The sequence below is a fragment of the Ursus arctos genome, unplaced genomic scaffold, assembly GCF_023065955.2.
Source record: "Ursus arctos isolate Adak ecotype North America unplaced genomic scaffold, UrsArc2.0 scaffold_31, whole genome shotgun sequence".
Taxonomy (NCBI): domain Eukaryota; kingdom Metazoa; phylum Chordata; class Mammalia; order Carnivora; family Ursidae; genus Ursus; species Ursus arctos.
This window is the reverse complement of record NW_026622997.1, coordinates 33,204,342-33,231,970: the sequence shown is the minus strand read 5'-3', so window position 1 is coordinate 33,231,970 and position 27,629 is coordinate 33,204,342. Positions and strand designations below refer to the sequence as shown.

Sequence of the window (27,629 nt, the reverse complement as noted above, 5' to 3'; positions counted from 1 at the left end):
GGCTTGACATCTGACTGTGTATGAGACTATAACTGTGTATGAGAATCACCTGGAGTGTTGTTAAAAATGCAGATTCCTGGCCCCTACCTCCAGAAAATTTAAATGTTTGAGTAAGCATCCCAGGTGATTCTAATGAAGGTGGTCTGTATTAATCCCTTCCCTCATCCACCTAAGAAAAGTTCTTTTTAGAGATGCCAGAAAAATCTGTCCAAAGAAGGAGATGGGGACCTGTTGTGTGCTGGTCCCTGTCCTAGGGACTTTAAATGCAGTATCTCATTTGAGGAAGTAAGTATCCTAATCTGTGTTTTATGGATGACTAAATTGAGGTTCACATAGATACTGTGATATTTCCCTAAGATCCATGTCTGCCAAGAATGGACCGGGATTATCAACCTCCGTTTATCAAACATCAGAGCTGGGGTGCTGGTGCTCTTGCCTGGGAGATCCATGTTGTATCCTGGCATTCCATCTGAGCTCTGAGCATACTGTGGATTCTGGGCGTCTTTGGGCCTGTGAAGCCTCTTGTGTGAGCCAAAGCTTTGAGTCCTGTTCAGCTCTGTATGTTGTTTGTCCAACACTGCAAGGCTTGGAGAGTACCTGTTCTTTACCTCAAAGGGAACTTAGTCTAGTAGAACAGATTCATAAACTGATCATTTCAGACTTACATAGTAAGTGATAAGATGCCCTGGGTTCTTTCAGGGCACATGGAAAGATGCTGATTTCCACCTGGGGGTTCAGAGAAGGCTGGGGAAAAACTGTGCCACATTATGGTCTTTAAGCTCAGCTAGGCCCTCAGTCTGCCAGACAATATCTTCATGTACCCATTATCCACAGTAATTATATCGAATGTCTCTGTTGTTATGTACTACCTGCCCCATTTCTCTTCCAAGCCACTTGTATCCTTACCTCATACAGAAGCTACCAAATATGAATTCCCTCAACTTGCTGCCTCTCGCCCTGCTTCCCACTCACCTACTTTTCTCTAGCCTCAGGAAACTGTCCTTTTCCAAGTCAATATTTTCACTTATGGTCAGGACTCACCTTGGATGGGCCGCAAATCTACTTTATTTGGCCTACACATTTTATGTTTAAAATTTTTGAGTTCATTGCCTTTAGCTGAAGCACGGGTTCTTCAGTTCCTATTCCCACCTATGGTATATTTTTCATTTGTGTTATTTTTCTGGTCCCATTGAACATTTCTGGAGATTCCTGGGCCTATAAGCATGGATCTCAAAGTTAAAACTAACTGCAATCTTTGACTGAGTTAATTACTGATTTATCTGGAAGGCAACCCCTTGAGAAGTAGGGCTGCTGTCTTATAGGATGATCTGAGCAAGTGACCAGTGACCAGTGATGGTCACTTACACTCTATGTCCTTCATGGGTTGGCCAGGGACTCTGTTCTTCAAGAAATGGAACATTGTCAATGACCATAGCAGAGGGAATAGAGAACCTTTCCAGCCCCAAAGTGACACTTCTACCCAAAGCCTGTCCCAATAGCTTAATAACCTGTACTCTGAATGGCCAATTGGAAGAGATCATTCTCAATATCTGAAATGTCTTATATAGGAGGCTGGTTTTGTCAGCTCAGCTACCAGAACATCATACCATAGACTGGGTGGCTTAAACAACAGACACTTATTTCTTAGAGTTCTGGAGACTGGGAAGTCCAATCAAAGAACTGGCAGATTTAGTTCCTGGTGAGAGCTCTCTTCCTGGCTTATAGATAGCTGCCTTCTTGCTGTGTCCTTACATAGTAGAGAGAAAGAGAGAGTGCTCTGGTCTCTCTTCCTCTTTTTATAAGGGCACTGATCCCATCCTGTGACCTGATCTAAAACCTCATTACCTACCAAATACCATCACAATAGGGCTTCAACATACAAGTTTTTGTGGCATAACCATTCAGTCCATAACAGAGGTGTTAGCTTTCACCAACAGTTGCCTCATATGTGATGTGTAGAAGGATGGGAAGAAACAGATGCAGCATTTTCTCTCATACATCTGGAATGTAAAAATATATCTGTGATATTTAGGGTTGTTAGTCACTTGAGATTAATTAAGGACAGGGAAAACACTGTCACCTCAGTCTATTCCATCTTTCTCATGGGTTACATATAAACAAATGCATACAGTTTCTTTTTCTAAGATTTAGAGTTGAAATGCACTTTTAAAATTATGTGTTAGTGTGGATTTGTTTTTCTTTGACTTTCTGTCTACTTAGTCTTCATAATTGCTCTATGAATCATTTGGTTTGGTCTGATACAACGTAGTTTTTCGATCTGTTTTAAATTTTGAGTATAAAAGCAAAACCATAAGATTACCTAAAAGAGTGTTGAATAATTTAGGCTTGCTTGGTCACTTTATTCTGTCATTTAGAAGAATACACAGGGTTGGGAAACCCATCTGACTATTACAGCTCAACAATACAGAAAAAATTATTATAACTGTTTGAGAGTGTCAGCATCATATATACTAAGCACTTACTCTGTTGCAGGAATCTCAGCTCTTTTGGGGCATTATAAAGAATTCATAGTGTATGTTTATCCTCATTGAAGTTACCATTTAGTTGGAATATGCATTATCCACATGAAACACCACAAGAAACTTCTGCAGAACACAACTGCTCTCAACTGTCCAGCTAATAATGTGTGTACATGCAAAAAAAGACACAAAAATGATTTAGAGCTGCAGTAGTCTCATGAATGGAGCCATGTCAACCAGTAATCTCCTGTCATAGCCTACTCTCTCAATGATCTCCTGATTTTACTGGCATATGCCAAGACCAAAGTTCTGACTGAGCTAAAAGCTGGCAGTGCTTCCGAGGTGGCAGAAGTGCTGAGTCAGTCTAGAGAAAGGACGCATGGGGAAAAGCCTTTTGAATGAAATATAGGTGAGTGAGGGGAAGCAGATCTATCAGACAGCTAGAGGGCTCATCTGGACCAGGAGATAAGTGTCACAGGTAGCACATTAATCTACCCGTTCTGAAATTTCCATACCAGTTAGCCTATGTATCGTTTAGCTAACTATAATTGACCTTGTGTTTTCAGATTGAGTTCTAGAACAGCGGAAGGCGTCTTACACGGTGAAACTTATTGTGAACCAGAGATCAGACCAATGCTACTCAGGCTGGCTGGCCACCTGTTATCTTTTAGTACATATGTGACTCAATCCAAGAAGGAAGCCCTAGGAATAACCCAGTTAGAAGAAATAATGGTAAAAATAGATCCCTTTTACAATAGCAAAAGAAGGTAAAATGTTCAGGGTCTTTGTGAAGACAATACAGATAGTGCATTTTTTTGGTGAGAAATAAAAGAAGACTTCGAAGGTAAATGGAGAGCTGTTAATCTAGTTCCGAATAAGAAGTGTGAATACCTTGAAGATGTCAGTTCTTCCCATATGTAGAGGTTCATTGAAATTCCAAGAAAAATCTTAGGGACTTTAAAAATCAGATAGGAGTCCAGAGTTTATCTGAAAGAAAAAACAACCAAGATGAGCAAAGAAATGTCTGAAACAGAGGGAAATGAGAGAGGACCAGTGATGCCATATATTCAAATTAGATAAAACTCTTAATAATGAAATTGTGTTGTACCACTTCAGAATTGGACAGATGAGGAAGAGAGAACAGATAAACCAGAATTAGATCCTATAACATATCACTATTTAATGTGGATAAAGGTAAGTGTTATTCAGTCACTGGATTGAACATTTTTGTTAGTGAATTAAATAACAACTGCTTATAACAAGAGCCCAATTTATAGTGGCTTGACCAAATAATCTGTCCACCCCCACCCCTGACTCCTGCCCTCCTCCTGCCCCAACCCTGCATGCACAGTAAGGATTCTAGAGATGGGGAGTCAGGGCTGCTATAGAAGCTCCAGGATGCTGTTTGGACTTCCTTTTATCATTCTGCTAGAGCCATTCTTAGCAGGTGGCTTTAGTCCTCGTGCAGAATGACTACCCTCCCTTCAGCAGCACATCCACATTCCTGGAAGAAAAATAAGGAAGCAGCCATGTGCTAGCTGAGCCGGTCCTTTAACAGTCTTCCCCAGAAGCTCTATCCTTTGACTTTCACTTGTCACTGACCAAAGTAATGTTACATGGCCAGTTGTAGTTGCAAGGGAGTCTGGGAAAGCCTAGTATTTTTAAGTAATTCCCTGAACAAAAATCAGAGCTTAACAGTTACACAGAAGGGAAGGATAGATTCCATAAAGGCAGCCTGCACTGTAAGTCACAATTAGTTATCTGGGGGAAAATCCATGTGCATCCCTTATTTCCTTCTCTGCACCTGCATCCTAAAAAATAGAAGAAAATGTATTATTAATACTAAAGGATATAATAACTTCTATTTTTACCACATATCTGCTAAATATTTCGCATAAGAAAATCACTTTAAGGAGGAGGAGTTAAGATGGCGGAGGAGTAGGGGACCCCTTTTTCAGCCGGTCCCCTGAGTCGAGCTGGATAGGTACCGGACCATCCTGAACATCCACGGAATCAGCCTGAGACGCAGGAAGATACATCTGGATCTCTACAAATGAACATCTCCAGCTTTGAGTATTGAGGTACGAAGTGGGGAGCTGTGAAACCACGACAGATATCAGAAGATAAACGGAAGAGGGAGGGAGCCGCCGCGTTCAGGCGCCGGGAAGTGGTAGCCACCTGCACGGGGGAGCGGGCGGACTCCCGAGACAGCAGACTGGGACCGTGAGTGGGTAGCACGTGCCACCAGACTTTTCACGGAGCTCCGGTGCGCTCACTGGAACCAGACTGAGACTGGGAGCTCCAGGAGCACGCGGGGACGGCTGGCGGCATTAGAAACACAAAGGACAGAGATGCACTGGCCCTGAAAGTGAGGGCTGGGACGCCGGGTGTGGGGCGCACATCCCTGGACGCTGCAGGGTTGAGCAGCACCAACAGTAACAGAGTTAAAGTGGCCAGAGCATCAGTGGAAAACGGTCCGCAATACCTCTGTTCTGTGACAGAGGCTGGGATTCGGCCGCTGCTGCTCTGACTCTCAGAAGAGGCACAGCAAACCGCCAGGGAAAGCCGCCAGAGAACAAAAGCCTGGAAATACCAGCTCACAGCGTGCCCATCCCCATCCCCCCTCCCAGGGAACACGGAGACTCTACCCAAACAGGGTTGCCTGAGAACTGGCGCGGCAGGCCCCTCCCCCAGAAGGCAGGCTGAAAAATCAAGAAGCCCACATCCCTGGGCACCTGGGTGGCGCAGTCATTGAGCGCCTGTCTTCGGCTCAGGGCGTGATCCCGGCATTCTGGAAAGGAGTCCCTCATCGGACTCCTCCGCTGGGAGCCTGCTTCTTCCTCTCCCACTCCCCTGCTTGTGTTCCCTCTCTTGCTGGTTGTCTCTGTGCCACATAAATAAATAAAATATTTGAAGAAGAAGCCCACATCCCTAAGATCCCATAAAACAAGGGCGCACACATTGCACTACTGGGTGTTTACATTGCACTACTGGGTGTTTACCCCAAAGATACAGACGTAGTGAAGAGAAGGGCCATATGCACCCCAATGTTCATAGCAGCAATGTCCACAATAGCTAAATCGTGGAAGGAGCCGAGATGCCCTTCAACAGATGACTGGATTAAGAAGTTGTGGTCCATATATACAATGGAATATTACTCAGCTATCAGAAAGAATGAGTTCTCAACATTTGCTACAACATGGACGGCACTGGAGGAGATAATGCTAAGTGAAATAAGTCAAGCAGAGAAAGACAACTATCATATGATTTCTCTCATCTATGGAACATAAGAACTAGGATGATCGGTAGGGGAAGAAAGGGATAAAGAAAGGGGGGGTAATCAGAAGGGGGAATGAAACATGAGAGACTATGGACTATGAGAAACAAACTGAAGACCTCAGAGGGGAGGGGAGTGGGGGAATGGTATAGACTGGTGATGGGTAGTAAGGAGGGCACATATTGCATGGTGCACTGGGTGTTATACACAACTAATGAATCATTGAGCCTTACATCGGAAACCGGGGATGTACTGTATGGTGAATAAAACATAATATAATAAAAAATCATTAAAAAAAAAAAAAAAACAAGGGCGCAGGGCCTGGGTCCCGGTCAATAATTTGGGCTCTGGACAACCCCGCAACCTCTACTCATCAGAATGACGAGAAGGAGAAGTCCTCCCCAGCAAAGAAAAGACAATGAGTCTGTGGCCTCTGCCACAGAACTAATGGATATGGATGTAACCAAATTATCAGAAATGGAATTCAGAGTAACAATGGTCAAGATGATGAGTAGTCGTGAAAAAAGTATTAACAAAAATGTTAATGAGGATATAGAATCTCTAAGGGCAGAAATGAGAGCGAATCTGGCAGAAATTAAAAATTCTATGAACGAAATGCAGTCAAAACTAGAGGCTCAGACGACCAGGGTAAATGAGGCAGAGGAACGTATTAGCGAATTGGAGGATGGGTTAGTAGAAGAAAAAACGAAAATAGAAGCTGGACTTAAAAAAATCCATGCCCACGAATGTAGATTATGGGAGATTACGGACTCAAGGAAACGATCCAATGTCAGAATCATCGGCATCCCTGAGGGGGTGGAGAAAAACAGGTCTAGAAGAGATATTTGAACAAATTGTAGCTGAAAACTTCCCTAATCTATCAAGGGAAACAAACATTTGTGTCCAAGAGGCAGAGAGGACGGCTCCCAAGCTCAACCACGACAAACCTATGCCACGTCACGTCATAGTGCAATTTGCAAATATTAGATCCAAGGATACAGTATTGAAAGCGGCCAGGGCAAAGAAATTTCTCACGTACCAAGGCATAGGTATCAGAATTATGTCAGACCTGTCTACACAGACCTGGAATGAGAGAAAGCGTTGGCGGGGGGGCATTTTTAAAGCTCTTTCCGAGAAAAACATGCAGCCAAGGATCCTTTATCCAGCAAGGCTGTCATTCAGAATTGATGGACAAATAAAAACCTTCCACAATCGCCAGTCATTAACCAATTTCGTAACCATGAAACCAGCCCGACAGGAGATATTAAGGGGGGTTCTATAAAGGTAAAAAGGCCCCAAGAATGATACAGAAGAGAAAGTCACAACCGATACAAACAAAGAATTACTGGCAACATGGGAATCATTAAAATCATATCTCTCAATAATCAGTCTCAATGTAAATGGCCTAAATGCTCCCATAATGCCACAGGGTTGCAGATTGGATAAAAAGACATGACCCATCCATTTGCTGTCTACAAGAGACTCATTTCAAACCCAAAGATGCATTCAGACTGAGAGTAAGGGGATGGAGTACCATCTTTCACACCAATGGACCTCAAAAGAAAGCTGGGGAAGCAATTCTTATATCAGACAGATTGGATTTTAAACTAAAGACTATAGTTAGAGACACAGAAGGGCACTATATTATTCTTAAAGGATATGACAAGAGGATATGACAATTATAAATATCTATGACCCCCACACGGGAGCAGCAAGATACGCAAGCCAACTCTTAACCAGAATGAAGAGACATATAGATAAAAATATGTTAATAGTAGGCGACCTCAACACTCCACTATCAGCAATAGACAGAGCACCGGAGCAGAAAATCAACAAAGAAACAAGAGCTTTGAATGACATACTGGACCAGATGGACCTCATAGATATATATAGAACACTATGCCCCAGAACCAAAGACTACTCATTCTATTCTAATGACCAAGGAACATTCTCAAGAACAGACCATGTTCTGGGTCACAAAACAGGTCTCAACCGATACCAAAAGACTGAAATTATTCCCTGCAAATTCTCAGACCACAAGTCTTTGAAAGTGGAACTCAAACACAAGGAAAAATTCGAAAGAAACTGAAACACTTGGAGACTACGAACCATCCTGCTCAGGAATGATTTGATAAACCAGGAAATCAAAAATCAACTTAAACTATTTATGGAGATCAACGAGAATGAAAACACAATGGTCCAAAACCTATGGGATACTGCAAAGGCAGTCCTAATGGGGAAATACATAGTCATCCAAGCCTCACTCAAAAGAATAGAAAAATCTAAAATGCAGTTTTTATATTCTCACCTCAAGAAGCTGGAACAGCAACAGAGGGACAGGCCTATTCCACACACGAGGAAGCAGTTGACCAAGATTAGAGCAGAAATCAATGAATTAGAAACCAGGAGTACAGTAGAGCAGATCAACAGAACTAGAAGTTGGTTCTTTGAGAGAATCAATAAAATTGACAGACCACTAGCAAGACTTATCCAAAAGAATAGAGAAAGGACCCAAATTAATAAAATTATGAATGAAAAAGGAGAGGTCATTGGGAAGGATTATTAGAAACTTTTATCAACAGCTTTATGCCAATAAATTAAGCTATCTGGAAGAGATGAGGGCCTTCCTGGAAACCTATAAACTACCAAGACTGAAACAGGAAGAAATTGATTTTTTAAAAGGCCAATTAATTGTGAAGAGATTGAGTCAGTGATAAACAACCTTCCAAATAACAAAACTCCAGGCCCGGATGGTTTTCCTGGGGAATTCTACCAAACATTCAAAGAAGAAATAATTCCTATTCTCCTAAAGCTATTTCAAAAAATAGAAACAGAAGGAAAGCTACCAAACTCATTCTATGAAGCCAATATTACCTTGATCCCCAAACCAGGCAAAGACCCCATCAAAAAGGAGTATTACAGACCTATTTCCCTAATGAATATGGACGCCAAAATCCTCAACAAGATCCTGGCTAATAGAATCCAACTGTACATTAAAAGGATTATCCATCATGACCAAGTGGGATTCATCCCTGGGACGCAAGCGTGGGTCAACATTTGCAAATCAATCACCGTGATACATCATATCAACAAGAAAAGACTCAGGAACCATATGATCCTCTCAATTGATGCAGAAAAAGCATTTGACAAAATACAGCATCCTTTCCTGATTAAAACCCTTCAGAGTGTAGGGATAGAGGGTACATTCCTCAATCTCATAAAAACCATCTAATCATTCTCAATGCGGAAAAGCTGGAAGCCTTTCCCTTAAGATCAGGAACACGACAAGGATGCCCACTCTCGCCACTATTATTCAACATAGTACTAGAAGTCTTTGCAACAACGATCAGACAACAAAAAGGGATAAAAGGTATCCAAATCGGCAAAGAAGAAGTCAAACTGTCTCTATTCGCAGATGACATGATACGCTCTATGGAAAACCCAAAAGAATCCACTCCCAAACTATTAGAAGTTATAGAGCAATTCAGTAATGTGGCGGAATGCAAAATCAATGCTCAGAAATCATTAGCTTTTCCATACACGAATAATGAGACTGAAGAAAGAGAAATTAGGGAATCCATCCCATTCACAATAGCACCAAAAATCATACATTACCTTGGAATTAACCTAACAAGAGACGTAAAGGATCTATATTCTAGAAACTACAAATCACTCTTGAAAGACGTTGAGGAAGACACAAAAAGATGGAAAAATATTCCATGCTCATGGATAGGAAGAATAAACATAGTTAAAATGTCCATGCTACCCTGAGCAATCTACACTTTCAATGCTATCCCGATCAAAATACCAACGACATTTTTCAAAGAACTGGAACAAACAGCCCTTAAATTTGTGTGGAACCAGAAAAGGCCTCAAATCGCCAAGGAACTGTTGGAAAAAAAAAAAACAAAGCTGGGGGCATCACAATGCCAGATTTCGAGCTGTACTACAAAGCTGTGATCACAAAGACAGCATGGTACTGGCACAAAAACAGACACATAGACCAATGGAACAGAATAGAGAACCCAGAAATGGACCCTCGGCTCTTTGGGCAATTAATCTTTGACAAAGCAGGAAAAAACATCCAGTGGAAAAAAGACAGTCTCTTCAATAAATGGTGCTGGGGAAATTGGACAGCTACATGCGAAAGAATGAAACTTGACCACTCTCTCACACCATACACAAAAATAAACTCCAAATGGATGAAAGACCTCGATGTGAGACAGGAATCCATCAAAATCCTAGAGGACAGCATAGGCAGCAACGTCTACGACATCGGCCAAAGCAACCTTTTTCATGGCACATCTCCAAAGGCAAGAGAAACAAAAGATAAAATGAACTTGTGGGACTTTATCAAGATCAAAAGCTTCTGCACAGCCAAGGAAACAGTTAAAAAAAACTAAGAGGCAGCCCACGGAATGGGAGAATATATTTGCAGATGACACTACAGATAAAAGACTGGTATCCAAGATCTACAAAGAACTTCTCAAAATCAATACGCGAGAAACGAATAAACAAATCATAAAATGGGCAGAAGATATGAACAGACACTTTTCCAATGATGACATACAAATAGCTAACAGACACATGAAAAAATGTTCAAAATCATTAGCCATCAGGGAAATGCAAATCAAAACCACACTAAGATACCACCTTACGCCAGTTAGAATGACAAAAATTGACAAGGCAGGAAACAATAAATGTTGGAGAGGATGTGGAGAAAGGGGATCCCTCCTACAATGTTGGTGGGAATGCAAGTTGTTACAGCCACTGTGGAAAACAGTGTGGAGGTCCCTTAAAAAGTTAACAGTTGAGCTACCCTATGATCCTGCCATTGCAATACTGGGTATTTGCCCCAAAGATACAGACGTAGTGAAGAGAAGGGCCATATGCACCCCAATGTTCGTAGCAGCTTTGTCCACAATAGCTAAATCGTGGAAGGAACCAAGATGTCCTTCAACAGATGACTGGATTAAGAAGATGTGGTCCATATATACAATGGAATATTACTCAGCCATCAGAAAGAACGATTTCTCAACATTTGCTGCAACATGGACGGGACTGGAGGAGATAATGCTAAGTGAAATAAGTCAAGCAGAGAAAGACAATTATCATATTATTTCTCTCATCTATGGAACATAAGAACTAGGAAGATCAGTAGGGGAAGAAAGGGAAGAAGAAAGGGGGGGTAATCAGAAGGGGGAATGAAGCACGAGAGACTATGGACTCTGAGAAACAAACTGTGGGCTTCAGAGGGGAGGGGGTGGGGGAATGGGATAGGCTGGTGATGGGTAGTAAGGAGTGCACATATTGCATGGTGCACTGGGTGTTATACGCAACTAATGAATCATTGAACTTTACATCAAAAACCAGGGATGTACTGTATGGTGTTTAACATAATGTAATAAAAAAAGTTAAAAAAAAAAGAAAATCACTTTAAGAAAATATATCAATATATTATCATTGTCCTTGTGGTATTCTGTTTATTTTTTAAAATTTTTTCTGCTACCCTATGATCCAGCAATTGCACTACTGGGTATTTACCCCAAAGATACAGACGTAGTGAAGAGAAGGGCCATATGCACCCCAATGTTCATAGCAGCATTGTCCACAATAGCTAAATCGTGGAAGGAGCCGAGATGCCCTTCAATAGATGACTGTGTTAAGAAGATGTGGTCCATATATACAATGGAATATTAGTGAGCCATCTAAAGAACGATTACACAATATTTGCAGCAGCATGGACAGGACTGGAGGAGATAATGCTAAGTGAAATAAGTCCAGCAGAGAAAGACAATTATCATATGGTTTCACTCATTTATGGAACATAAGAAGTACGAAGATCAGTAGGAGAGGAGGGGGAAGAAGTGGGGGTAAACAGAAGGGGGAATGAACCATGAGAGTCTATGGACTCTGGGAGACAAACTGAGGGCTTCGGGGAGGGTGTGGGATAGGCTGGTGATGGGTATTAAGGAGGGCACGTATTGCATGGGGCACTGGGTGTTATACGCAAGTAATGAATCATGGAACTTTACATCAAAAACTAGGAATGTACTGTATGGTGACTAACATAATAAAATATTATTAAAAATTTTTTTCTGCTTTTTAAAATTTTCCAACTTTTTCACAAGAAGCAGGTATGACTTTTATAGTTGGAAAAAATAAGCCTTATGTTAAAATGAAAATAAATAATTAAACTTAGAACTTGTCTAATGCAATCACATAATTAGAGGTGTATATAAGCTATTTCCCTGATAGGAAATGCTATGGTTTTCCAAAATTAGAAATCCATGGCCTCTAGATCTATTTACTGCTATAATTTCCCCTAATGTGGACTTGACCACATAATTTTGATGGTGCAACCATGAAGTCTGAATGAGAAACAAGTATTAGTGAAAAATGAGAGGAGAAACATTTTCTTTGGGGAAAAAAATGTTGTTAGCTCTGAAGAAGATAAATTTTTTATTGTATGGCTCTGTAATTACTATATGGAATTAGGTCAAATAAGGCATTTCATTAAATTATGGGTTATTTATGAACCTGGAACACCAGAAGGAACATGGTATATATGGCTGAATATAATTGGAATTAGCAAAGGGAACTAGTGTAAGAGAGAGGTACTTGTGTAAGCATTGTGTTTGATGTATAAAATGTTCATTTTTGAAAATTTTTGCCAATGGTGATTCCCTATAGACAATAGATAAGTGTATGGGAAGCCTTGGTTATGTACATTAGATTTGAGAGCCATTTGTTAGTGGTTGCACAGTGATACTGTTTCGGGATGAGGAAAGTTCATACAATACAGAAAAGTGACCTTATCAAGTTCTTAGCAATCAAAAAATTTATCCTATTAGAATATAATTTTGGAAAAACTAGTAATGAAAGAATGTTTCATATACATACTAAATCTTAGTGAAATAATTAAATGATGCTAACAAATAAATACATATAACCATCTATGAGAAGAGTGTTGGGTCTCCTACACTTTAATTGTACCTAGTATGATTCTGTCTTTGACTATCCTGAATATTTCTCATTTTGGTCTTCCATTTCCATAGCAGTGGCCAACAGCTTCCAGTTCTCTGTCTTGAGTTCTTTTGATGATATTTGTTTTCATAGCATTTGAAAGAATAAGCATAGTAATAGATTACATTAGGTGATTTAATCCTTGACAGGTGCCAGCATCTCTGAAATGGCAGACTTATGGAAGTAGAATAACCTTAGGGTGTTGGTTAAGTTCTTTGGGAAACCAAATGGATCAGAGTTCAAGGCTAATAACGTTTTATAGTTATAATTTAGCAACACAGGTAGATACAGGTAGATTAGAAATAGTAATCATACTATTTAGGAGAGGATATTTACCAATTGAAATTAATGAAATTAATATGGATAACAAACAAGAATTCATCACAGCGTTCACTCAGAATATATTGCAGTTTGAATTTGGACTTGTTCTTTTTCTGATAAAGTATTTCATTTGTTAGTATACCATGTGTGTCTTTTAAAAAGTTAAAACCAAGTTTTTTTTTTCTTAAAGACTTAATTTTTTAGAGCAGTTTTAGGTTTACAACAAAATTGAGAAGAAGGTACGGGAATTTCCCATACACCTCCTATCCCTATACATGCATAGCCTTCCCTACCACTCAGCAGAATGATATATTTATTACCAAGAATGAACGTACATGGACACATCAAAATCACCCAAACTCCATAGTTTACCTTAGGTTTGTAATACTCTTGGTATTGTACATTCTGAGGGTTTGAACAAATGTATAATGGCACCTATTCATCATGCTAATATCATACAGAGTATTTTCACTGTCCTAAAAATCCTCTGTGCTCTGCCTGCTTATCCCTCCTCTGCTATCTTTTGCCCCTGGCAACCAATGATCTTTTTACTGTCTCCATAGTTTTGCTTTTTCCAAAATGTCATATAGTATGTAGCCTTTTCAGGCTGGCTTTTTTCACTTAGTAATATGCATTGAAGGTGCCTCCATGTGTTTTCATGACTTGATGGCTCATTTCTTTTCAGTGCTGAATTATACTCCATTGTCTGGATGTACCAAAATTAATTTATCCCTTTACCTACTGAAGGACATCTTGGTTGCTTCCAAGTTTTGACAATTATGAATAAAGCTGCTATAAACATCCATGTACAGATTTTTGTGTGAACATAAGTTTTCATCCCTTTTGGGTAAATATCAAGGAACATGATTGCTGGGTTGGATGTTATGATTGCTTAGTCATTGTAAGAGCATGTTTAGTTGTTTTATTTTCTCTTTCCTCACTTTTTAAAAATTTTTAAATTTTTAAAATTTAAATTCAATTAATTGACATATAGTGTGTTATTAGTTTCAGAGGTAGAGTTTAGTGATTCATCATTTGAGTATAACATCTAATGGAGCATGTTTAGTTTTATAAGAAATAGCCAAACTGTCTTCCAAAATGGCTGTACCATTGTGCATTCCTACTAGCAGTGAATGAGATTGCTCCACTTCCTCACCAGCGCCAGCATTTCCTGTTGGTAATGTTCTGGACTTCGGCCATTCTAATAGTTGTGTGATGGTATCTCATTTTAATCTTCATTTCTTTGATGAAGTAAGATTTGTATCATCTTTTCGAATGCTTATTTGCCATCTGTATATCTTGTTAGGTAAGGGATCTGTTAAAGATGGACCTCATAGCTATATATAGAGCACTACACCCCAGAACAACAGAATACTCATTCTTTTCGAATGCACATGGAACGTTCTCCAGTATAGATCATATGCTGGGTCACAAAACAGGTCTCAGCCGATACCAAAAGACTGAAATTATTCCCTGCATATTCTCAGACCACAATGCTTTCAAATTGGAACTCAATCACAAGGAAAAATTTGGAAGAAACTCAAACACTTGGAAACTAAGAACCATCCTGCCCAAGAATGATTGGGTAAACCAGGAAATTAAAAATCAATTTAAACAATTTATGGAGACCAACGAGAATGACAACACAACGGTCCAAAACCTATGGGACACTGCAAAGGCGGTCTTAAGGGGAAAATACATAGCCGTCCAAGCCTCACTCAATAGAAAAATCTAAAATGCGGTTTTTATATTCTCACCTCAAGAAGCTGGAATAAGAGCAGAACAGGCCTAACCCACACACGAGAAAGCAGTTGATCAAGATTAGAGCAGAGATCAACGAATTAGAAACCAGGAGCACAGTTGAGCAGATCAACAGAACTAGAAGCTGGTTCTTTGAAAGAATAAATAAGATAGATAAGCCACTGGCAAGACTTATTCAAAAGAATAGAGAAAGGACCCAAATTAACAAAATTATGAATGAAAAGGGAGAGGTCACAACCAACACCAATGAAATAGGAAGGATCATTAGAAACTTTTATCAACAGCTTTATGCCAATAAATTAAACAACCTGGAAGAAATGGATGCCTTCCTGGAAACCTATAAACTACCAAGCCTGAAAGAGGAAGAAATTCAGTTTTTAAACAGACCAATTAATTATGAAGAGATTGAAGCAGTGATCAAAAACCTTCCGAAAAACAAGACTCCAGGGCCTGATGGATTCCCTGGGGAATTCTACCAAACATTCAAAGAAGAAATAATACCTATTCTCCTGAAGCTGTTTCAAAAAATAGAAACAGAAGAAAAACTACCAAACTCATTCTGTGAGGCCAGTATTACCTTGATCCCCAAACCAGGCAAAGACCCCATCCAAAAGGAGAATTACAGACCGATATTCCTGATGAATATGGATGCCAAAATTCTCAACAAGATCCTAGCTAATAGGATCCAACTGTACATTAAAAGGATTAATCATCATGACCAAGTGGGATTCATACCTGGGATGCAAGCGTAGTTCAACATTTGCAAATCTATCAGTGTGATAGAGCTTATCAACAAGAAAAGAGTCAAGAACCATATGATCCTCTCAATAGATGCAGAAAAAGCATTTGACAAAATACAGCATCCTTTCCTGATTAAAACCCCTCAGAGTGTAGGGATAGAGGGTACATTCCTCAATCTCATAAAAACCATCTTTGAAAAGCCTACAGCAAATATCATTCTCAATGCGGAAAAGCTGGAAGCCTTTCCCTTAAGACTTTGGATCATTTTTGAATTGGATTATCTGTTTGCTTATTGCCGAGTTTTCAAAGTTCTTTGTGTATTTTGGATAACAGCTCTTTTCTTTCTTATTTATTTATTTATTTATTTATTTATTATTTATTTATTTATTTATTTTTGCATGTGGATGTCCAGTTGTTACAGCACCATTTGTTTAAGAGACTATCTTTGCTCCATTGTATTTTCTTTCCTCCTTTGCCAAATATCAGTTTACTGTATTTATGTGGGTCTACTTCTGGGCTCTCTATTTTGTTCCATTGATCTATTTATCTATGCTTTCTCCAGTGCCACATTGGATCTTGAATACTGTAGCTTTAGTAAAGCTTGAAGTCAGGTGATATTGTTTCTCCAATGTTGTTCTCCTTCAATATTGTTTTTGCTATTTTGGGGTCCTTGATGTCTCCATATACACTGTAGAATCACTTTTTCAATATTCACAAATAACTAGGAATTTATTGGGATTACATTGAATCTGTAGATCAAGTTGAGAAGAACTGACATCTGGACAATATTGAGTCTTCCTATCTATGAGCATGAAATATCTCTTATTTGGTTCTTAGGTTTCTTTCATCAAAGTTTTGTAGTTTTCCTCATATAGATCTTGTGTGCATTTTGTTAGATTTATACCTAACTATTTTTTTTGGATGCTAATGTAAATGGTTTTGTGTTTTTAATTTTGAATTCTACTTGTTCATTTCTGGTATGTAAGAAAACAATTGACTTTTGCATATTAACCTTGTATCCTGCAATGTTGCTGTTATTAGTCCTAGAAGTTATGTTGTCAATTCTTTCAGTATTCTACATTGATGATCATGTGATCTGTGAACAGAAATAGTTTTAGTTCTTCCTTCCCAATCTGTATACCTTTCATTTCGTTTTCTTGCATGGTTGCATTAAAAGAATTTCTAGTACAATGTTGAAAAGCAGTGATAAGAGGGACACCCTTGTCCTGTATCTGATCTTAGTGTAAATGCTTTGAGTTTCTCAACATTAATTATGGTGTTAGCTGTAGGTTTTTGGTAGTGGTCTTTATTAAGTTGAGAAGATTCCCCTCTATTCCTTGTTTCCTGAGAGTTTTTTCATGAATGGGTGGTGGATCTTGTTATTTTTTCTGCACCTATTGATATGATCATGTGGCTTTTCTTTTTTAGCCTTAGTATGATGACTTACATTAATTGAGTTTTGAATGTTAAACCAACCATATATACTAGAGATAAATCTCACTTGATTGTGGCATAAATTCTTTTTTTTTTTTACTTTGTTGGATTTGATCTGCTAATATTTTGTTGAGGATTTTTGCATCTGTGTTCATGAGAGATATTAGTCTATAGTTTTCTTGCAATGTTCTTTGTATATTTTTGGTATTATGTAATGCTCACCTCATAAAATGAGTTAGGAAATAGTTCTTCTGCTTCTTTCTTCTGAAAGATATTATAGAGAATTGATATAATTTATTCCTTAAATATTTGCTAGAGAAACAGGTGTTTTTAGTAGGTGAAATTAAATAACTTAATTTTTAAAATGTCATGTGATTGGTTATATTCTTCATTATCAGTAAAAAGATATAATATTAGATAAAACTATAAAGAAAATATATGTTTTTCAACCTACTAGAAAGAATTTTCAATAAATAGAAAAAATATCAATTACTTTCAGTCCATTCTGTCTAGGTTAAGACCAATATAAAAATGTATTACAGGTTTGTAAAATTTCTTCAAGGGATATGTTTCAATTATTTATATAATAGAGAAAATCTTTTTGATTTTTAGTCAATCTGAAGAAAATCTACCTTTAAAATTGTTTAAATGCGGGAAGAATGGTTCCCCTTACATGTCTCCTAAAAATTTGCACCCTCCCTTTTCTCAAATATTTACCATAAAGAGCTTCTGAGAATGTGTGTTAAGGTGGGGGGAAAAAAAGGAGGTTGAAAATCACTGAACGAGAGAGTATTTTCTTCATTAAAATGAATAGTGTGACTGTGTTTACAACATGTGAAGCATATCCCTTTATTTAGAAGAACCTGACTGGACTCCTTTCCATTTTCATGAGGCTGGCCTGCTATTGATATTTCTCTGAGTCAAGGTAACTAACTAGATAGGGCTACTTCTATTCTGGATAGCACCTTCATGTGAATTGTTAAAAGGCACCCCTGCCATCTGTTGGAAAACTGTTGTAACATGCTAGTTTTGTTAGAAGATGCTTTACTGCCCTCTGACAGACATTTTTCATAATAAATATACAAACTTATGATGTGAATTGCACCCCCTCGGACTTGGTGCTGTTGTGCAGGGCATCACTACACAATCTCACGGAGCATTTGCAAGTAGGGGGAAAAAAGCATAGCACCATGGCAACATGTGTTTACAACAGGAAAATGAGAAACCAGATTCATTGCCGTAACTCCTGGAAAGTTCCTCTTCAGCAAGTTGGTGGTATTGGAATGTTGTCCAGGTAGGGTGTGGGGAGGGGAGGGCTCTTTCATTGATGGCTTCCATTATTGAGAATAAGAGCTTGGCTATTGCTCTTTCTCTGTCTTCCAGCCAGTTAGAAAGAGTCTACAAATTCCTACTACTTAGCCAAATGGAAAAGATTCTCTGTTTACAAAGAAAACACAAAGCCTGCTTCTTCCCCATCATTCAGCAGGCCTAGTATACTTAACAGAACTTTTCCACTTAGGTGTCCAAGTTAAGGCTATCAGTGACTTTTTGCTTGAAATCTAAACATTTTAGAAACATTTTGTAGGGAAAACTATTCACAGGCCCTTTCAAAAAGAATCAAATAAATAGTTTGGGGGGTTTCCATCTTGAAATTAGGATGTTTATTCAAGAAACTCTAAAAAGACTTCTTTCAAGCCCATGAAAATTATAGTCAGCATTGAGTGGCAGACTAAGGATTCAGGAAATAGCTATTGATTTGTGAGAGAGAGAGGGAAAGAAAAGGCCGAGGAAGGAAGCAACTTGGGGAGAAACTTTTGCTAATGGTTCTTTTTTTTTTTTTTTAAACAATTGCAAATATTTATACACCCACATAGGAGCACCCAAATATAAAAAACAGTTAATACCAAACATAAAGGAACTAATTGATAATAATAGGGGACTGTAACACTCCATTTACATGAAAGGACAGATCATCTAAACAGAAAATCAACAAAGAAACAATGGCTTTGGGTTTTTTTGTTGTTGCTCTTTTATAGTTGTTTTTTCTTTTTAATTCAATTAGCTAACATACAGTACATCATACTATATGATATAGTTTCAGATGTAGAGATCAATAATTCATCAGTTGTATATAACACCCAGTGCTCCTCACATCATGTCTTTAATGCCCATCACCCAATTACCCCATATCCCCACCCACCTCATCTCCACCAACCCCCAGTTTGCTTCTTATAACTTTCATGGTTTGCCTCTCTATTACTTCCCATTCAGTTTTCCCTCACTTCCCCTATGATCCTCTGCACTGTTTCTTTTTTTTTTAAGGGGTATTTTTAAAAAAAATTTTTATTATGTTATGCTACTCACCATACAGTACATCCTTTGTTTTTTATGTAATGTTCCATGATTCATTATTTGCGTATAACACCCAGTGCACCATGCAATACGTGCCCTCCTTACTACCCATCACTGGCCTATCCCAATCCCCCACCCCCTCCCCTCTGAAGCCCTCAGTTTGTTTCCCAGAATCCGTAGTCTCTCATAGTTCATTCCCCCTTCTGTTTATCCCCCCTTTCTTCTTCCCTACCTTCTCCTACCTATCTTCCTATTTCTTATGTTCCATAAATGAGTGAAACCATATGATAGTTGTCTTTCTCTGCTGGGCTTATTTCACTTAGCATTATCTCCTCCAGTCCCGTCCATGTTGCTGCAAATGTTGTGAAATCATTCTTTTTGATGGCTGAGTAATAATCCATTGTATCTATGGACCACATCTTCTTAATCCAGTCATCTGTTGAAGGGCATCTCGGCTCCTTCCACGATATAGCTATTGTGGACAATGCTGCTATGAACATTGGGGTGCATATGGCCCTTCTCTTCACTACGTCTGTATCTTTGGGGTAAATACCCAGTAGTGCAATGGCTGGGTCATAGGGTAGCTCAATTTTTAACTTTTTAAGGGACCTCCACACTGTTTTCCAGAGTGGCTGTAACAACCTGCATTCCCACCAACAATGTAGGAGGGATCCCCTTTCTCCACATCCTCTCCAACATTTGTTGTTTCTTGCCTTGTCAATTTTTGCCATTCTAACTGGCATAAGGTGGTATCTCAGTGTGGTTTTGATTTGAATTTCCCTGATGGCTAATTATTTTGAGCATTTTTTCATGTGTCTGTTAGCCATTTGTATGTCTTCGTTGGAAAAGTGTCTGTTCATATCTTCTGCCCATTTTTTGATTTGATTATTTGTTTCTCGTGTATTGAGTTTGAGAAATTCTTTGTAGATCTTGGATACCAGTCTTTTATCTGTAGTGTCATTTACAAATATATTCTCCCATTCCATGGGCTGCCTCTTAGTTTTTTTGACTGTTTCCTTGGCTGTGCAGAAACGTTTTATCTTGATGAAGTCCCGCAAGTTCATTTTATCTTTTGTTTCTCTTGCCTTTGGAGATGTATCATGAAAAAAGTTGCTGTGGCCAATGTCAAAGAGGTTACAGCCTATGCTGTCCTCTAGGATTCTGATGGATTCCTGTCTCACATCAAGGTCTTTCATCCATTTGGAGTTTATTTTTGTGTATGGTGTGAGAGAGTGGTCAAGTTTCATTCTTTTGCATGTAGCTGTCCAATTTCCCCAGCACCATTTATTGAAGAGACTGTCTTTTTTCCACTGGATGTTTTTTCCTGCTTTGTCAAAGATTAGTTGCCCAAAGAGCCGAGGGTCCATTTCTGGGTTCTCTATTCTGTTCCATTGGTCTGTGTGTCTGTTTTTGTGCCAGTACCATGCTGTCTTTGTGATCACAGCTTTGTAGTATAGCTCGAAATCCGGCAACATGATCCCCCCAGCTTTGTTTTTCCTTTTCAACAGTTCCTTGGAGATCGGGGCCTTTTCTGGTTCCACACAAATTTAAGGGCTGTTTGTTCCAGTTCTTTGAAAAATGTCGTTGGTATTTTGATCGGGATAGCATTGAAAGTGTAGATTGCTCTGGGTAGCATGGACATTTTAACTATGTTTATTCTTCCTATCCATGAGCATGGAATATTTTTCCATCTTTTTGTGTCTTCTTCAATGTCTTTCAAGAGTGATTTGTAGTTTCTGGAATATAGATCCTTTACGTCTCTCGTTAATTCCAAGGTAAAGTATGGTTTTTGGTGCTATTGTGAATGGGATGGATTCCCTAATTTCTCTTTCTTCAGTCTCATTGTTCGTGTATAGAAATGCAACTGATTTCTGAGCATTGATTTTGTATCCCGCCATGTTACTGAATTGCTCTATAACTTCTAGTAGTTTGGGGGTGGAGTCTTTTGGGTTTTCCATATAGAGTATCATGTTGTCTGCGAAGAGAGACAGTTTGACTTCTTTTTTGCTGATTTGGATACCTTTTATCCCTTTTTGTTGTCTGATTGCTATTGCAAGGACTTCTAGTACTGTGTTGAATAATAATGGCGAGAGTGGGCATCCTTGTCATGTTCCTGATCTTGGGGTAAAGCTGAAGCTTTTCCCCATTGAGAATGATATTTGCTGTAGGCTTTTCATAGATGGTTTTTATGAAATTGAGGAATGTACCCTCTATCCCTACACTCTGAAGGGTTTTTTTTAATGTTTTTTTTATTATATTATGTTAGTCACCATACAGTACATCCCTGGTTTCTGATGTAAAGTTCTATGATTAATTAGTTGCGTATAACAACCAGTGCACCATGCAATATGTGCCCTCCTTACTACCCATCACCAGCCTATCCCATTCCCCCATCCCCCTCCCCTCTGAAGCCCTCAGTTTGTTTCTCAGAGTCCGTAGTCTCTCATGCTTCATTCCCCCTTCTGATTACCCCCCCTTTCTTTATCCCTTTCTTCCCCTACCGATCTTCCTAGTTCTTATGTTCCATAGATGAGAGAAATCATATGATAGTTGTCTTTCTCTGCTTGACTTATTTCACTTAGCATTATCTCCTCCAGTCCCGTCCATGTTGCAGCAAATGTTGAGAAATCGTTCTTTCTGATAGCTGAGTAATATTCCATCTGAAGGGTTTTAATCAGGAAAGGATGCTGTATTTTGTCAAATGCTTTTTCTGCATCAATTGAGAGGATCATATGGTTCTTGATTCTTTTCTTGTTGATATGATCTATAACACTGATCGATTTGTGACTGTTGAAGCACCCTTTCATCCCAGGGATGAATCCCACTTGTTAATGGTTCTTATTTCCCTCATCTTTGAAAATGCATTCCACCAGGAGCAAAGTTTAAAACATTCTCACTCCCAGATTACCCCACCGAGGCAAGAGTTAGTATCCAGGGCATGGCTCAATCTGGGCTGCCATGAGCAAAGGCATGAGAGTGGGTGGGGCTGACACATCGGCTGTCAGGCTTTAGTGCAAAAGGGATTTTCGGTGAAGGCAGGCAGAGCTATGAAGGAAAGTACTAAGCGTCATGCCCAGGGATTGGGCAGAAACCAGGAAAGAATCTGAGGAGAAGAACTGGCAAGGGAGATCCTGACTGGAGAGAGAAAGTTGTACCACAGAAGATTCCAGAAGGATGCCAGAGGTAGAGCCTTTTATAGGGTGGCCACAGATGAGCCCTAAGTAGAAAGAGAACGATGAAAGAAGCCAAACGAAATTGGACGCCAACCTGCTATTTTATTTACTTTTCAAAACCTCCATGGACAAGAAATCAGACAATTATGAGGGAAACATAATATCAGAAAAGCATCAGAGAGATGCATAGGGATGGGTCACAAAAGACAGCTGAAAGTTCTGACAGAAAACTGGGGGCATGTGCGGATTGTATTTTGATCGAAGTGACAAAGCTGGACAGGGACCTGGAAGTCAATGTAGAACTGTAGTAGTTCTGAAGCCGCCGCACTGGAGATCAAAGGTTCTGAATGATTTAGAAGAGAGGAGTAGCTTAGCCAAATGCTCTGATGACATTTCACAGTTTCCACCTGATGCTTCTAACTCTTCTATGTAAGTCTAATCTCAAATCAGTGACCCATTTAAGCTGTCTAACAAATGAACACTTTTAGAATTCCACACCTGGTAATTTTCTGCCTTTCTTACTTCAGTGAAGTAATGGTGAGAGATTTATGTATTTGAGTCCCTACCAGCACTTAGGTTTTTTGATTCGGTAGTGTTATAAACCATATGGGTGGTTAGGTAGATCACAATCCCCAGTTGAGCGTTAGTTATCGCTGTGGCTGATAGATGACTTAGTTTACCCACCAGCTGTAGGGGAAGTCAGGGAGGTAGACAAGAAACTTCCCGTGAAAAGACTAGCTTTTTAAAATTCGCAGTGACCTTGCCTGTTAGTAGGTGTAGTTCAAGAGTAACTTCCTGCAACCTGTGAGATGAGCAACCTTCCCCTTTGGGCATTGGGTGGAACTGGGCTGAAAGTAAAGATAAAGAAACCAGAAATCTCCACCCCATGTATCTACCTTGTTGGGTTATATTCAAGATGAAGTTAGTGGCTTTCAATCTTGACTGTACGCTAGACTCACTTCGTGCTTTTATGAACTCTGATACCCAGACCAGGCCCCCAGAACCATCAAATCAAAATCTCTTAGGACGGGACCCGGCCTCAGCATTTTATTATTTGCTTTTAGTTCTACAGGTCGTTGTGGTGTGCAGCCAAGGTGAGAACAACTGGGATTAAATGAAACAATGCTGGTGCCTGGCATTCTTTGGGTGCCCAAGGAACACGAGCATTCTCTTCTTTGAATCATTTCCTGCTCCCCCAGCCTCCCCCTTTTCTGAACTTGCACAAAATAGTGCTGTCTCTGGCTTGGCCATTCAACGTGTAGCACAGATGACTTGGCCTCAGAGTTGGAGAATTTGTTTTTATCTCCGGGTTGAAAAAAGAACTCCCTTCTATTTTCACTTTGAATGTACCCATCTCCTCACTTGTTTCCTGTTTTTATCTTCCTTCCAGTATTACTTAATTTCTTGCATCCAGAATCTGTGGATTTAGGAAGAATTCTGACTTCTGTGTCCCTAGTGACTGAATTTACTAAACCTTCTTGAGCACTTTAGAAAGTCAGGGTGGATCTAAAGTTTAAGGAATAGAGAGGGTTCCTAAAAATAGAACACAATTCATCCGTTTCAGTTAAAAATGCCTTCATGTTTTCCAAGCATTTTTCAACTCTTAAGCATTTTTAATAAGCTCACTTATGAGTCTTGTTGAAAAATAAATAAAATACATTTGTTTTCATTAAGGGAAGAGATCTTTTCCATCTTAGTTGGTATTGTTGAAGGAGAGAAAAAGGAGCCCAAAACTTGGCAAAGGACTACGCTATTAGTGACATATTGGTCACAGATGTGCTGTGGTAGGACTACATTTTCTTTCGTCAATTAGTATACCCACAAACGACATCTGAAAGCCCAGATAACCTCTTTACCAAAGGGAAGGCTGAAAAATAATGATATTTGCAAAATCTTTATTTTTAAGGTATTCTAGATGTGTTTTTATAAATAGACAAGTGACACACGTCCCTTGGTTATTTATACTTTTAAAAGAGAAGTAATGCTAGATGATGCCAGCCTTCACTTATCATCATTTTCAAATGCATTAAGCAAGTGCAGATACACCGAGGTACTTTTTGGCAATACTAGTGAATTATAAGATTTTCTTTCCTTAACAATTCTTAAGAAAATCAAGGAGGCAAAACTCGAGAGTCAGAAGTAATTTTATTGCTTGAATCGGTGGGCCTTTGAAGCAGAGTATAAGGAGTTCACATTGTATTCAGTTGCAGAAAGTCCTAAAAGGACTCCAAGGAGAGTATTGACAAACCAACTCTGGAAACAGGATTAAGATTCGTTTGGGGAGGAAATGATGTTGGCATCCCATGAAGGCAGTTGTAATACATGAACATAATTCCAGACCTAAAGCTTTTGTTGGTAAGGATGTAATGGAGGGAAAATGTATGTTGTAAAAAAAAAAAAAAGGATCAAGAAACACATTATACATTTGATGGACATAAAAATAATAATGACAAACTAAAACTTTATTATAAGACTTCTTGAGAATTTTAAAATTCATCTTGATAAGAAAGCTAGACAAGGTAATAACTCCTGGAGGGATGATAGATACTTCAATTTCTAGCATGTTTAAATTGATGAGCTAACCAGTTTGAAAGTCATGTAAATTGAAAGTGATATGAAATTGAACAAAAGGGAAAAATTAGAAGAATAAGAATTAGTGCATTACCTATGTAAGAAACTGAATTATGACAGAGAAAAAAAAATGTAGCCAACTTTCTTGATACATAGGTAGAAGGTTATCTATTTGCATTTTTAATTCAGCAAGAATAGGTATGATTTAATGATCCGATGATTGCAAAGACAGATGGCCTTGAATTAGGAGCTTGTGATATATTTTTCAGCCCCCAAACTATTTCATCGTACTGTCAAGTGAATGTCAGTATTTGATGTCAGTCCAGTACTTTTTGGTGTCTTGTGTATTGTTTGATTTTATAAGTTCAAGATGTAGTACTATACAGCTTTTTAAAAATAAACCTGTTAGAAAACTTCAAGTTCTTTTCATTCTCAAAGTACCTTGTTTTGTTGCTTCTCATTTTCCTAGGAAAGTGACAATATTTGAGGACCCGGATCAGAACATTCACCTGAAAAATCTGTCTCTCCATCAGGCAGCCACAGAGGAAGAAGCTCTGAATCTGCTTTTCTTAGGAGACACCAACAGAATGATTGCAGAGGTAATAAACTTTTCTCTGCAAGCTGTTTTTCCATATTATAACATCTAATAGAATTTTAGGGACAGCACAAACTTAAAAACAATCTCATCCAAATCTCATTTTACAGATAAGAAAACCTAGATTCAGAAAATTGAGACTTTCCCAAGGTCATTCAACTTAGTTAATGAGCTGGGACTGAAATCTAGACTCTTAACTTCTATATTTTCAATTTTATACAAATTAGTTTGCAGATAAGTGTTTTAATCATAGGAATTGTTGCATAATTTTTGAAATTTAAAAATGCACAGTTCATTATTCCTAACCTCAGATCAGCCAAATATTGGCGTATGTTTACATATCCATATATTTTCCTGTATTCAGGGAATTAATATTTATATGGCATTTAGAACAATACATGGAACATGAGAAGTGCTGTATGTAGTTGCAGCTGTTGTTGGCCGATCTGCAAATACTGCTATGGAGTGTAGTGAGTGTGCCGCAGCGCAATATTTGGGATATATTTATACTAAAACTTACTTACTGTTAATCTAACATTTGAACCTAACTGGGTGCCTGTATTTCACCTGGAAACCCTAGACAGGAGCCAGGACTGACTAAACTTGGTCAGAGGCCCTGACCCCAATTAGTTACTGACTGACGATGGAGAGTCACAAAGCTCTTACCCAGTGACATTGAAGTAAAGGAATGGGTGTGGGGTGGGGTGGGAACAGTTCCCCAGATGAATAGCTTACTACTGTTACTGGCACTTCCTTTTTTGTTTTTTGTTTTTTTAAATTGAAGTATAGTTAACATTTGATGTTATATTAGTTTCAGGAGTACAACATCGTGATTTGACAAGTCTATATGTTATTCAGTGCTTGCCACAATGAGTGTGGTCACTCTTGGCACCATGTGATGTTACTACGGTATTACTGACTATATTCCCTATGCTGCACTTTTCATCTCTTATTTATTTTATAACTGGAAGTTTGTACCTCTTAATCCCCATTACTGAATTTGCCCATCCTCATCTACCTCCCCTCTGGCAACCACCAGTTTGTTCTTTGTATTTAAGTGTCTGTTTGGTTTTATTTGTTCATTTGGTTTTTTTGATTCCACATCTAAGTGAGATCACATAGGATTTGTCTTTCTCTAACTTATTTTAATTAGCATGATGCCCTCTAGGTCTATCCATGTTGTTGCAAGTGGCAAGATCTCATTCTTTTTAATGGCTGAGTAATATTCCATTGATTCTATATACCACATCTTCTTTATCCATTCATCTATTGATAAATACTTGAGTTGCTTCCATATCTTGGCTATTGTAAATAATGCTGCAATAAACATAGGGATGCCTAAATCTTTTCGAATTAGTATTTTTGTAGTTCTTTGGGTAAATACTCAGTAGTAGAATTACTGGATCATATGGTAGTTCTAGTTTTAATTTTTAAGGAAACTCCATATTGTTTTCCACAGTGGTTGCATGAGTATGTATTCCCACCAACAGTGCACAAGGGTTCCCTTTTCTTCACATCCTTGCCAATACTTGTTATTTCTTGTCTTTTTGATATTAGCCATTCTGACAGGTGGGAGGTGCTATCTCATTGTAGTTTTGATTTGGATTTCCCTGATGCTAAGTGATGATGAACATCTTTTCATGTGTCTGTTGGCCATCTGTATGTCTTTGGAGAAATGTCTGTTCATGTCTTCTGCCCATTTTCTAATTAGGTTATTTGTTTTTTGGGTGTTGAGCTTTATCAGTTCTTTATGTATTTGGATATTAACGTTTTATCAGATTTATCATTTGCAAATATCTTCTCCCATTTACTAGGTTGCCTTTTTGTTTTGTTGATGGTTTCTTTTGCCGTGCAAAAGCTTTTTGTTTTGGTGTAGTCCCAATAGTTTATTTTTGCTT

At 38.7% G+C, this 27,629-nt stretch overlaps 1 protein-coding gene across 5 annotated transcripts in view; it reads left to right on the top strand.

Moving 5' to 3' along the window:
* The window catches only part of KIF6 (kinesin family member 6), a 423,767-nt gene that overhangs the window by 93,488 nt on the left and 302,650 nt on the right, over positions 1 to 27,629 (top strand). For 4 of the 5 annotated variants that reach the window (XM_044378327.3, XM_026482835.4, XM_057304795.1 and 1 more), the window contains one exon: positions 25,606 to 25,735. The exons of the other annotated variant lie outside the window; for it this stretch is intronic. In XM_044378327.3, the coding sequence (XP_044234262.2) occupies positions 25,606 to 25,735 (130 nt within the window). The remainder of the gene's footprint in view (positions 1 to 25,605; positions 25,736 to 27,629) is intronic. 5 annotated transcript variants of the gene reach the window in all.